The 14,611-nt window shown below is 37.5% G+C and overlaps 1 protein-coding gene across 1 annotated transcript in view; it reads right to left on the bottom strand.

Moving 5' to 3' along the window:
- Positions 1–14,611, bottom strand: part of GALNT2 (polypeptide N-acetylgalactosaminyltransferase 2) — a 90,238-nt gene that overhangs the window by 14,877 nt on the left and 60,750 nt on the right. Inside the window, exons 7-10 of the mRNA XM_041468830.1 lie at positions 12,450–12,571; positions 5,319–5,406; positions 1,477–1,564; positions 832–935 (exon numbers count right to left, since the gene is read on the bottom strand). Of these exons, the coding sequence (XP_041324764.1) occupies positions 832–935; positions 1,477–1,564; positions 5,319–5,406; positions 12,450–12,571 (402 nt within the window). The remainder of the gene's footprint in view (positions 1–831; positions 936–1,476; positions 1,565–5,318; positions 5,407–12,449; positions 12,572–14,611) is intronic.

Raw genomic sequence — 14,611 nt, 5'->3', positions numbered from 1 at the left:
CTGAGATATATCTCTACCCCAAAAAACTAAATTAATTACTTGAGGCGGTGTAAAATTCCATTCCTTTCAAATATTTCTTGTTTTAAAACAAATGTACTGGCCTTAATTGGAAAAAACCTTTGTATAATGCAGTAATGCAAATAGCCAGAAAAACCTACTAATGCCAGATTGAACCACCAGGTCAAAGGAGAATGGCTAAAGCACAACTTCTCTCTGTGCATCCTCCCTCCTGCCTAAATCTCACTCATGTCAACATCTGAAAATAAGGACTTACAGAAAAAATGCCTTCTCAACCATTAGTATCTCACAGGGCTAAAGAAGGGGTATAAAACTACAAAATTCACTAAGTTTAGATGCCAGGCAGAATACTACTTGCAAAGTTCAGAAACAGATAATTCTTCAGTCAGCTAAGTTAAATTGATTTATTAAGGTGTATGTAATAACACTGAATTAATTCTCCTTCATTTCACTTTTCATTATTAAATTAAGCTACAGCTTAAAAACATGCCTTCAACTGTCAGCATTAAACATTTTTATATTTAATTGCCTATCTATAGCCTGCAATTTTTTACCAACCAACTTCCAAAAAAAGTCACTGCTCAATGAGCTAATAAATTATATGCTAAATATGAGGGAATAGAAGTTTTGTTTGTTCTAATTCTTTCATTGAAATAAACATTTTGGATTTTGCCAATAAAGTGTATGAAATTTAAATGCTGGTTTTTAACACTCTTTGCACAAAATCAGGAAAACCATGACTCCTTGAGAGTAAAGGAAATTATGAAACCTGCTTTCTTTCAAGGTTGATCAGATGGTAAATAATACACATACCTAGGTTTTCTCCACCCCAAACATCCATCATCATGTCATATTTCCCTAGTTCTTCAAAATAAGATTTGTCCATCACAAATAATCCACCAGCTATCATGGGTGTCCTAAAGAAACAAGAAAAATTAAATTAGTTACAGAACCATGAACATGGGGGTAACTATTATTTGTACATCAAGATTAATACCTTCTTGAAAAAACTGGCAGTGTTTTTGAATGCAACTTATTTTCTATCTATCACTTGAAATGTTGTCTCCACACGTTCCTGTGGCACATTTCTATGGCCATGACCACCTTCTGAGGCAGCTTCCAAATCTCCATTTGGCACACAAGTCACTTAAAGGATGGCAATTTGTGCCAGCAATAAAACATTAAAACTGATGCTGTATTTTTAGCCCTCTAAACACACCAACTTTAAACAGTGACATCTACTTTTTCTTAAGGGTAAACAATTAACCAATGTGTTTTAAACGATTTCTTAAATGCCATTTATTTCTGAGAATCTCATAATGCTCCATACACATGAATGAAATTTCAATATTGATGTAAGATATAGTGCAGATATTCTTTCAGATGCAAAGATGATGATTTCTAATTTTGCTTAATTGTAAACTATAATCTATTTGAGAAATGGTGGTATAGACATACTTTATGGGAGCAACTGGATTTCCTTGCCGTGCTCTTCTTTGCTCTGGTGTCATGTAATCCCACTTGAATACAAGATTCCAGTCAAAGCCTTCAAGAAGAAAAGTAGGATGTTAAAATTACTGTGGTCATCATTCAACTTGTAGTAACCATGTTCACTAAAAACACCAGGAACTGTAATTAAAATGAAAAATTTAAACTTGTGCAAAATTCTGGGTAGAAAACAAACAAGAAGGAGTCCAGATGAAAGGTAATGAAAAAAGAGTAAATCTCAACACCAAATAACTTCAGATCTCTTGTCTTCTTATCTATTTAACAACGTGGGAAACCCAAGTGGCTTCCTTACATTAAATAAAAAAGATCATATGATGATTTTCCGGCCATTACAAATGCTCCCAACAATCTTTACTGAATAACTGCATTTCCAGTCTTTAGCAGTGATCTCATGTTTACATTTACACAGGCTTTATACAGTACTTCTGGAGGTACTCTAACAACAAGAGCCCTCCATCATGAGGGTCACAACAAGTTATGTACATTCCACTTATCTTGTGAACATTCATTTAACTTTGTACTTTAAAAACATTGTGTTTTTAAATGCATCATTGTTTAAACCGGAGGCAAGTGCTAGAGCACCAAAATCTTACTTTCCTTATGCATATACATGTAAGTGTGAACACACAATAACAACCGGTCTGGGCCTGTCATGAGGTAAGCACAGAAGCACAAAGATCACTAGAAGAGACAAGATCAACAGGTCACCTAGCAGCTTTCTACATTAGAGCCATTAAATTACCTCTTTTAGGCAATGATACAGAGCTGGTATAGGACAAACTTCCTATAGGAAACACTTTTTTAACAGTTTTTGTGCTTGGTTATGCTCACAATCATGAACATCTATTAAAAAACTGCATAAGACCCATAGCCATCTCCCAGTACACCTAGCAAATCAGCCTTGTACACTCTGTCTGCTGCCAAACACATTTAGATCCTATGAGGTCATGTAATGAATGATTTCCAGATTTCTGGTGCACAGATGTCAATAGTTTTCATTCTCCAGTATAAAGATAAAGAAATTACTTTGTGGTGAAGTGGAGAAAAAAGCTAATGTAAACAGACAGCAATTACAGCCCTATAAACTGCCCGTCTGCATCCGTAAAGGTGTATAGCAATGACTGATGTAGCAAGTTAAGGACTCTGCAGTTTTCACTTTAACTCATGAGATACTTATTACACACAATACAGAAATTACCCTGCACAGTCTTTACAGCATGCATGGCAGCTCCTTCTCTCCACGTTTGTGTATTTCATGAAGCATTGCACTGTAAAAATGAAAGACTGTCAAACTACTCCAAAACTCCAAGTAGCGAAACTGAAAAATGGCTACAACCCACAGTACTGCAAAGCCTCCAGCAGGAAGAGTAAAATGAGTTCCAATAATTCCATGCAGTTAAAAAGCCACATTTCATCCTAGATAGCCAGCAAAATTACTTGCATCTGGGAAAAGCTGAAAAATGCACTGTCCTCCAGAAGCAGCAGCAGCGAGAGAGACAGTTACTGTATACTGCAGTGAACACAAGGGGTCTCTTTTGGAACACAGCACTCTCACAAACTGAACAAGTGTATAAAGTCTCTACCCATTCAAAACTGCCTTTCCGTCTCCATTTTCACAGGCTCTGGGAAAAATCTGCACTCAATGAGATAGTATCAGTAACTCTGTAAAAGGAGTATTTTTAAACACAGTGCATATCCAGTATGAAACTCTATCCAGTGTAAACTGCATCACAGGCATACTCTAAATTATTAGCTCTGAGTTAACTACAGCTTGTTCCAGGTGGTGCTTCTCAGGGTGGCATAAACAGTTTCAGAAACCACCCCCCCCTCAAAAAACAAAAAACACAACAAAAAAACAACCAAATAAAGAACCTCTAACATTAAATGCATGGGTTTAGTTTTGGCCAGATTTGGGAATTACTTTGGACTTGTCCACTTAGAAAACAAGGGTGTACCATTTGATAGGTTGCTTGTCTTGGGTGATTAAGTCCTTTCAAGACAGACCAGGCACAAATGCTGTCCCAGCTGTTTCAACTCTCCATGCTTCAGCCACACAGACACTGTACGTAAGGTTGAAAGCATAGTTCTGTTTCCATGTTTAGACTTGGCCCCGTGAAAGCTTCTGTGGTGCCAAATGCTGTAGTGCCTCTAACATGGCAATCTGTCTTTTGGGAACTGACAAGAAATATATTATTTATATTTCAACTGACCCTCAAATAGCTTGGCATGGCACACTAGTATGTGCAAAATTTCCATTAAGGTCAAAAAGAGACAGTTTCTCCGTCCTCAATCAGAAGTACGTAGGATTCATGCACCTTAAAAAATGAAAAACCCAATCTCTTATTGTGTACAAAAGGAAAAAATGAGTACTAAAAAATAATAGATAAATGAATGAATTGGATAACATAGATTCAAAGATAAAGCATGAAGGGCAGTAGTAAGTGAAATAATCTCTCAATCCTCTCCCACTTGGGAAGAATTTCACAATCTAAGGCTTCAAAGAAAGAATTCCTCCTCCTCCTCAGACAACAATAAAAGCTACACAATGGTACAGGGATTTCTGTAGTTAATAGTTAATGAATAGATTGGGTAAGGACCTTAAGGTTTAATAATGCTGGCACATACAATAACAGAGAACTATACAATAGCATACTGTGAATATATGCACCATAGGTGTAATTTCAAAACATTAATTAAAAGGATGTAGAACCTCTCACCTCCAGATCGCTGGTGAACTTGTAGCATAGGCAACATTATGCAAATAGTGCTTTTATTTTAGTTCACTGCAGCAACCTAGGTGACCAGGCAGAGACCAGAATCTAAAAGAATAGATTGGAAACTGGTTTTTCCTTCCTCACTCCAGAAAGTCCATTAAGAAAAAGATAGGACACTGTGAGAACAGCACTCTAATTTTTACATTGTGGCTCATTTTACAACTTTTATGCAGACAGTTCTGTTTCCAGGGTTGTGGGAACAATTATTTACACATAATAGTTAAAAAGGGGGGTAAGTGGGTAGAGAACAGCTATTTTAAATATTACATTCTTGTTAGCACTGAAAGAAGTTTTAAAGATCTGTAATAAATAAGGAGTTTAGCAAGTAGTTGCCCTCTCCCTCTTTGAGAAAGAAGATAATTTTTTTTATTTATTCTTCTTTAGGGCTTCAAAAGTCTTCTTGCTATTTGCTGTCAAAAGTTACACTACCTAGACATATTGAAATTGTAGCATCTCAGTTCAACAGGGGAATGGCAAAGGTATAAACTCTACAAATTTTCATGGTCACATGTGAGTGTTTTCACAGTTACAGATCATGGCTAACAAACATTTATTTATTTTAAACACATTCCAAAGCCTTCTGCTTATTCAGAAGAGTTTAATTTTTTAAGCAAACCAACATCTTGAAAAAAACCTCATAGACACTGCATTGTTGATGGGCTTCTGAACTAGTGAGCAATTAAAGCCTGTGTTATCTAAAAAGAGAACCATAAGCTCTAGCTATTAGCTTTTTCTGACACATTTACACAACCCTACAAACCTTGGAGCAAGTCTTGCATATTGGTAAAAGGCAGCATAAACTTATAAGAATTAGTATAATAAAGATGAACTTTTAAAGCAGAGAACAGTAAGGCCAATTAAAATCCAAGCCAAGAAGCAAGTGACCTATGGAACTTGAAACTAGATCTAGGAAAGGGAAGAACAGTATGTTAATTGCCCATTCCACAACTGCAGTGATTATGAACTTTGATTCTTGATGGGTTTTTTTAAAGTCTGTATTCCAGTACAGGTACATACCGCCTTTTAAATCAGCTGACGCCCCCACGTACTGGAAGTTGTCCATATTAATTACATCAATAATAGGAGACACAACTCTGGTCTTGTCCTAAAATAAATGTTAGAAAGTAATATTGAAATAATGAAATCAATATATAAAGATTCAGGCAGGATGTGATGTTGAACAGTTCAGCAGGATTTCGTTAGCATGTCTCCCCAGCTCTCCCCCTACTTCCAAAGAGCCTGTGCTGTGAATAGCACTGCTCAGCACTGCTTCAGAGAGCAGAAACCATAGGGTGTAACTGGAAATCCTCTTTCTATTCTAGGCTACTTTTATTCTGTAATCCCCCTTGTCTGACTTGCCCTTGAAGAAGGCAGCAAACCTGTGATTCTAAGGCAGTCAAACAAACAGCCCTTCCATTTTTACTTTTAAACCCAATGCAAAGAAAAGCATCCAGACAATTCACATTTTTCACAGCAAGTCTCCAGCCACGCAGTGGACTACTGTCTTATTATTGCAACCTTTAAGGGACATTTAGGCCTTTCTGCAATCAGAAAGGTCTTAGGTTAATGCCAATCCATTTCACTCTAGAAGAATCACACTTCAATAACAGATACTCAGATAGGAAAGAGAACCTAAAAAGCACCTCAAACTCATGGATACTCATGGATTAATCTCCAGCAGCCAAGATTCCAGTGGTACAGATAACCACAGTCCTCTATCCAACCATGGTCTCGTATACTATTCTGAGCAATGTTAATTATTTTAGCTGATGTTTTTGCCAAAATAGTTTAGGAACAAAAATCTTTCCAACAACTTCACAAGCATTATCCAACAGAATCACAAGACCTCAGTGTTCTAAAATAAGACTCATCTAATGTTAGAAATGCAGTATCATAGTTAAGCCAGTTTATCTCCATGACTTATTGCTTGAATTCAAAATTAAAGTTTGGAGCTGCACAATTTAACATCATTCAGAGAACAGATAACTTCACAACAGCATATAATCAAATATGTGAATATAAAAAAATGTTTTCAACAAACAGGAGATATTTTGGTTAACTCCTATTACAGAGAAACTGTTCTCATGGTTAAAAGAAATACAATCTAAACATCTCAATTTTAGGAATTTATTTTATAAGTATGTCTTGAAACAACACCACCTATATTCTAAACAGTGGTTCAAGCAACGTATCCCCCTTGCTAACCAGTATTACACAGAACAGACTGGAACCAAATTAGTATGAAAATAGCTTGAGGTCATAAGAAGAGACTTAAAAGCAACTTAGACAAATGCTTTGCTTGGTCCAATAAGAACCTTTAACACCCATTTTCTTTTTATTGAACCTTAACTACTCAATCTCTGCTGATTTTAAATAAGCCCCAATTACATAAATGGCATTTACTAGGTCATTCTGCCTGAGTGAGCAAAAGGTCATGAATTTCTGTATCATCCAAAAGAAGAATTCAAGCAAGTCCAAGAGAATTCAAGCTGAAGACTAAGTGAAAAGCTGAAGACACATTGCTTTTACCATTCCCTTTACTATCACTGCAGCTATGCCAACCAGGCCAAAAATTTGCTTTTATGAGAAATGTAATATAACATCTAATCTGGTCTCCTACTAAGAATTAATTAGTTTGGTCTAAAGCAAACTAGAAATACAAACAGAAAAAGGCCAGCCTGCCATATTCCCCCATGGATCACATATTTAGCTCCTGTTTCTGCGAGCGATAGCCTCAAGCCCATGTTTGCAATGGCAAGAAAGGCACAGTTTTGCTAACTGTGTTGTACTTGGGAGGCAATTACAATTTACTGCACCTTCACTGCAAAGTCCTCTGTGTGTGTCTACCTTCCTACATCACTGAAATGCCATGCCCTTATTTTAGGCATTCTATATACAGTGATAGAAGTAGGAAACTCCCTTAAATAAAGACTGATGAGACAGAAGATATCGACCTGTCCAGTTATTCACAGTATACCTACGAGCATAAAATACAAAAATGAAAACATCCTTCCTTTCTTTCTCATTTATTCCTTAGCTGAAATTGAGACAGCTCATACATCTATGCCCCTTACTAAAAGTATGTTTGAAGAAGATTTGGTTTTTTTCAAATGGTTCTACTTGGCCAGGTTGAACCTGGTGGTAAAGCTGCCCAAGTTATCAGGTGTCACATTAGGCAGAGCTTCATTTAGGCTTCAGCTTATCTCCACCAAGCTGCACAGGCAGGTAGCATGTTGTCTCTATACACCTGGGCTTTTACCGCTGGTCTGATTATTTCTATCAATATCAGTGCCACACCACACTAACACAACTTGCTATACCTAACATATTTAAACAACTCCCAGTTGCTTCTCTGACAGCCAAATACCCAGGCCATGTGCATCCAGTCCTGTGTATAACCCTCACATTGCTGGCTTGGAAATGTGCTGCCCTTCTGTGACTTGAAATTACAGGATTTGCTCAGTAGCAAAGCAGAAAAAAGCTTTATACATTCTTAAGGTGATGCTTTGCAGAGCATTAGAAAGTTGTTAATTCAGAGACTGCTAAAAGAGACCTTGTGGGTCTCCTAAGTAAAGAGTTCACTCATTTAAAAGACTAAAAAGCAGCTGGTCCCTTTAATCACAGCATGGATAAAATAGTACCTTGCTTTAGGATAATTTAACTTAGAAAATCTTTTGCCTTCTAATGGAAGGTGCAACTGGAAAGCCAGGTACTTCTTGGTGAATATAATGAAAAGAAATAGCCTGCAACACTGCAAGCCTCTAGCACCTGAAAATTTGTAGCAAACCACATTATCCTTACAATTTATAAGGAAGTCATGAATACTCTGGAGAATTAGACTTTATATATTGTTCTTATAAACCATGAGAAATTATCCTCAAGATTCTGCATTCATTGCTTCCCCCTTCTAAAAGTCTCAAGACACTTCAAACATTAAACTTCACAACACTCTTAAGAGAAAACAAAAATACTTTCCTTTTAGCATCAGTTAAAAGTGGACTTACTCAAAGTCAAAAAATCTAAGACAGACATGAAAAAGCAAACCACATCTCACTTCTTAATCTTAGTTATTTCTTCCTTTTAAGATCATCTCTGTTTTAAAATACCTTCTTAAATGTGACAGAGGATTTACTGCTATGCTATGGAAACAGATTAGTCCAGTTCTGCACCAGAATATTTCAATTTATTTTTCTCATATAATTGCTGAATTCTAAGAACAGAATGTCCAAGTGTTTAAAAATATGAAAAGGAAAAAGCCAAGATGAGTGCCCATGAAATTGCTAGTAGTTATAATGTTTTCAGGACTGTGTATATTATTACTACGCTGACATTTTTGAGGAATCAAAGGGTTAACCTCCACTGTCTCCTCATTTAATCGCACACACACACAAAAAAAAAACAAAAACAAACCAAACCAAACAACACCAACCCAAAAAAACCCAAAAACCGAGACGGCATAAAAGGTAGCCTTAAGAATCAAGCAGAAAACTACTCTCCAGGAAGGAGCAAAAGATACACCAGCTCTAGGTTACATGAGTATCTGTACACCTTCTGAATTCTAAAGCAGTCACCTTGTGTGTATGCTGCTTCTGCATTGAGCTTTTGCCAAAATTGCTGTAGAAAAGTCCCTAGCAGAATCAGACCCTCTCCAGAAATGCTAAGCAAACATGACTCCTGAAAAACAGGAAGATATTCTAACCAGGAAATCATCTTACAGAAGAAAACTGCAGGATGGATCATGCTTCAATTCAGGATGAAATCTTGATATCTCAGGTGCCAGAGGCAGAGCTTTTTAAAGTGGTTATAGCACATCAGATAGAGTACTGCAGAACTGACTTGATTCAGACTGTTTCTTGGAAGTTGTAAATTCTTATATTGTAAAACACACAACTAATCTCCTAAAACTCCAATAGAAATAAATACCAAGTGGGCAATTCTGGATCAGAAATAAAAAAGAAAAAGCCATACACAATAGACACAGGTGCCTATCAAAAAAAAATTATATTCATGAACAGGAGCCCTGACCTGAAAAAAATTACCAGTAAGGCCAGAGCAGAAAAGAGTTCACGTCTATTCAGCTTCTTGTCACTGAGACTATCAAAAAATGCTGCCAATTAACATCAACTAACATACACTGTCTGTCCTGTCCGCTGAATTAATCCATTTAAAATAACAACGAGCTATCATATACAATATATAAACACTAACCCAGCCTTAATTATTTGAACAACCAGAAAACTTAAAAGCTGCTTTTTCAATCCCCATAGCTGTTGGCTGGGAATCTTTGCAGATGACAGTTAAATGGAATTCTATATTCATTATTTATTTAACAGTACATCAATCTTTTAAGACCAGAAAAATATATTCATACAGCTGAAAACTATTCAGTGACACACAATTAGTGTGTACTATGGTGACAATTGGAAGCAGCGAGTTTTGAAGGATCTAATAATTCACATGCCACTAAAATGTAGCTGCTGCAAAAAGCAAAATATGCACCAGCGTCTCCAACCTAATACACCCCATTCAATGCTGGATCTTCACAAAATTGCTAGTAATTCAATAAGAGGTTTTATATTCTGTTACAATGAAAAGGTAACACTTTTTCAAATTCCATATCAGTTTCAGAAAGATAAATGAGTACGACCTGCAAAAAGTCATACAGAAGAGAAATGGGAAAATTACCAAATGCAGGGTTTTGCTGACCAAAACGATCACTGCTCTTCTCATTTCTTGAATAAATAGATGCTTCAAATGGTTTACACAAAAGGCCTGAAAACAGTTCCCATGTCCTAGAATTCATTAGTGCTTTAGCTGCAAGCATTCTCCACTTCTTTTAGAGATATATTTATGCCTTCAAGATTATTTTCCTAGTTAATAATTACAGAGAAATTCCCCCAATTCTTCTGAAGCTACAACACTTTAGAAGGGTAAAAAAAATAGGAGGAAGTGCTATGGTACCCATGCTCAAGGGCTGATTAGTTATTTCTACTCCAAAACAAGATTTCAACTGCTGATGTGTCTTGGGCAACTTGCAGTATTTCTGGAACACCCAGTAAATATAACAGGCTATGGCAAATTTTATGAGACTCAACAAGGCAAAGTGCCAGGTTCTGGACTCGGGTCACAATTTCATGCAATGCTACAGGATTGGGGATGCTGATTGACAGCAGCTGAACGTGACCCAGCATGTGCCCAGGTGGCCAAGAAGGTCAATGGCATCCTGGCCTGGATTAGCAACAGCGTGGCCAGCAGGATGAGGGCAGTGATCATCCTTTTGTATTCAGCACTGCTGGGGCCACACCCCAATCCTGTGTCCCATTCTGGGCTCCTCACTCCAAGATACTGAGGTGCTGGAGTGTGTCCAGAGAAGAGTAATGGGGAGCTATGAAGGGTCTGGAACACAAGCCTTTTGAGAAGGAGCTGAGGGTGTTTAGCCTGGAGAAAGGGTCTCAGTGGAAAGTTTATGACTCTGTACAACTACCTAACAGAAGGTTGCAGCAAAGTGAGGATCAGTCTCTTCTTAGAAGTAACAAGAATAGGAAAGAGGAAATAGCCTCAAGTTACATCACAGAGACTTGCATTGGGTATTAGGAAAAATTTCTTCACTGAAAGAGTGGTCAAGCATCAGAACAGACTGCCCAGGGAAGTGGAGGGGGTCACCATCCCTGGAGGTATTTATTTAAGAGATGTGTAGATGTGGCACTTCAGGGACATGGTTTAATAATGGGCTTGGCAGGTGCTTGGGTAACAGCTGGACTCAATGATCTTAAATGTAATTTCCAACCTATATGATTTTATGATACTAAAAGCATCACGGAACCAAACAGAATAAAGAAAATCAGTCATCAATTGATAGCTTCTTCATTGGCATACCGAGTATATGGGGTTTACTTCCTTCTTTCTCCCCCTTTCTGTTTTTGGGGAATGCAAAGGAAAGCATAAGGTGGGTAAGTGAAGAACTGGGCATTAACCAGAGTAGCTTAGCAAAACCATTTTGATCAGAAGCATTTTGGAACCAAACCTTTTCTGGAAGATTAGCTTTCCAGAAAGGGAATGCAATTAAGAAAGAATACAAGCCCTGTTGTCGTGAGTGTTTCTCAGTGCTTTTTTGGAATCATACTTCATTCAATTTCCACTTCAACTGAGTTCTTCCAGAGCAAGTTAACAAGTATAACCAACCCCTGGAGAAAACAGTATAGTTTCACTCTCAATCCTCTCAACTGCTTTTCCAGGACACAGACTAAGCATCATTTTCATAGATGCTGAGAGGTGTTGTGGTGCACCAGTTTAGTTGTTCTTTTGCACTGGGTGATTGGGAATTTGCACAGAATAGTTTTGTATTGCACTGTATAGCTCATGTTATATCACGTGGTTTGTTACCCCTTTTCCCCATCACATGGTCTTTCCCTCACCTATCCCGGTACCACCTGGGTTACCCCTCCCCTTGCCACTCCTCACTGGTGTCCCATTGGCTGTGGACCTCTCCCTCTGTCCCCATCCCAGGGGGTATAAAAGCTCCCTGCCACCAGGGAACGCCCTCTTTTCTCCCATGGGTTTGCCTGCCTGATGTGTGTCTTGGAATAAAGGACAATGTTTTCCATGTGGAGGAGAGTGCTTCTCTAATCTTTTACCTTCGTCTATGAAGTATCGTGGGCAAGGGTCTATAGCTAGCCAGAGTGGACCTCAACAGCCCAGGGAACTTGATTCTTCAGAGAGCCTCTAGTTCCTGCTAGTTTCCATGAGAATTTTGGTTTGACAAGTCATCCTCTCTATCATCACACTAAATTTTAATGAGGCATAAAGATTCAGGTAAACTGAATCACATCAAGATGATACTGGTAGAGGAGAATCATACTTTGCTCTAAAGATTTTCAGCTTACTGAGGCAGTCCCCAAAGAGCCAAGGAAACATATATTTGAAATACTTGCAAAGATAATAATAAATATTCAGATTTTATGTTCCTGTGTTCACAGATTAAATGAACAAAAATGTTTTAATCACAGAACACTCCAATCATCTCCATCATCTTAAATCAGGGAAAAAGCTTCCTTAGGAAAAAGAATAAAATTAATCTAGTATAAACCAGATGGCTTTAAAATTTAAAAGCTGCTTCTTCAGGAAATTACTTTACAACTCTTTACTAACCTCAGCTACTCTTTCCAAAAGCGGTTCCAGCCAGTGTTCATTGCACTCACAGTGACTATCCAGGAAGGTCAACACTTTGGCTTGTGCTGCATCTGCCCCTCTGACACGGGAGCGCATCAGGCCTGAGAAGTAAAGATAGAAAGTTTTAAGTACTTCCTGGGGAAAGCAATCAACAGCAGTGAGAAACTATTGCATTCTAAGTTAGCAGTCAGTTAAATTACTCAGACAGGCCAAATACACAAGCTCCATTATCAAAATCATATGCTCATTAAGAATTCAGTGAAATGACTTCACACCAAAGAGCCTGCAAGTGCCCAGCCTGCACTCTACAGGTTTCCATCTGATTTAAGCAGAAAAAGCAAAGTACCTTTTCAAAACAAGTGATACACGAACACAGACGGGTCTGTATTACCCTAACTGGTATTTACACCAATAAATCTTACCAAAGATTGGACCTGAAAACAAATATGTCTCCTGAAGTTCTACTATGCAACTAAGGAAAGCACCATAATTAATTCACCCTCCCCAGCTTTTTGCCACCCCCCATCTTAGTACTTACCAGAGTCTGTACACTCTTCTATGAACTTCTTCAAGAAATAACCATGCTTCATTGATTCCCATCTGAGAACCTTACCCCAACCCATTTGTCTTTCTTCTGTGACTACAGACATTCTCTTGTTTTGCAGTTTGTTTGGGGTTTGTCTGTTCTGAATATATATATTTCGGCAGAAACTTCTGGCAAAACCAAAGGGTTCTTCTCGTCTCTATGTCTCGGTTACATAGATACCCTCACTGATTTACCCTGCTCCTTTCCTTCCTTCTCTTGCTATTTGTTCATTGGATGACCTCACCAATCCTTAAAGTAAGTCCCTTGCTCTATATACATACACAGCAAGCTTCCTCCCATTCCTTTCCAAATTTCCTCCCTACTTTCTTGTCAAAAAATTACTATTCAAAAATTCATTGATTTCTTTTTGTCATGTGAGACCAAAGCCAAGCCTTGTTTTGGTTTTTTTCTTTTTCTTTCTTGATTGTTTCCCACTATATCTGTTCTGGTTTGTTTGGGCATTTTTCTCCCCCAAATGAAAAACTGTAAAAGAGTTGAGCCTGTTACTTACTCCTCCCTTTACAAAATAAATATGCAAAACATGACTATGCCAACAGAACACAAGATGCTTAAGAGGAAAAGCTTGTTTGCTCTGACCAACATTCAATAACAGCCCCATCAAGATTCTTTTCCTATCTCTTATTTCAAGTGTGAGCACAGTTCCAGGTACATGCTGTGCCATGGCTCTCCAACATTTTACATTTTATCTGTGGCACACTGACATCTAACTGTACCTCACTGACTTAGTGAGTGCCTCAATTTCAGCCTTTGAATCTGTTCTGTTCAGTTTTCCCACATCAAACCACTCCTCAAGCACTATTGCTACATTTTCTTCTTTTTTTTTTAACTTCTCAAATTCCTCCCCCCAGAGCTTATTATTTCTAAATAATATTATTGAAGAGCCGTCTTACTTTAATTCTATAGAAAACAGACAACAGTGTTTCTGATTTCAGAGTTTTAAAAAAATGGATGTGAGCACTTTGGTCATTGAGTGCTTTACAATCACATTCAGGCTTACGATGAATAGAGCTGAAAAGGTTCCACTGAACATTTATTCTGTGGACTATCACACCTTCAAACACATCTGTTCCCATAACAAACTCTGGTACTAGAGATGAGACTAATAGCTACTTATATTGATTTCTGAGAGAAAGGCAGTTAATGTCATGCCCTTCACTGACACCACCTCTTCACTTCAACTTTTGTTTTAAAACACACTGCTTTCCTCTATTGTTCATACTACTGGGCTACTCTTAGCACCCTACACATTGGTTAATTTCACCAATTCTCTTAAATTTTAATTTGTATGTGTAAAATTTAATCTTAATCTCACAAAGATACGAACTAATACCCTGTCTTCTATCTGCAAAAAGTTCTCTTCTGACATAGTAGAATTTGTCAAATTATATTTAATTTTCAGATACACTGATGCACATTCCTAAGCATGTATTTGTATATGCATTGCAAATTAATATTTAAAATTACTAAAAGAAACAAAGATCAGAAATGTATTACTTCATTCTGATTTTTCCCTTACTGCTATCCATCTTCAAGT

Source organism: Pyrgilauda ruficollis, unplaced genomic scaffold (genome assembly GCF_017590135.1).
Source record: "Pyrgilauda ruficollis isolate IOZ18807 unplaced genomic scaffold, ASM1759013v1 scaffold101, whole genome shotgun sequence".
In the NCBI taxonomy this organism is placed as follows: domain Eukaryota; kingdom Metazoa; phylum Chordata; class Aves; order Passeriformes; family Passeridae; genus Pyrgilauda; species Pyrgilauda ruficollis.
This window is presented reverse-complemented; position numbering and strand designations above follow the sequence as displayed.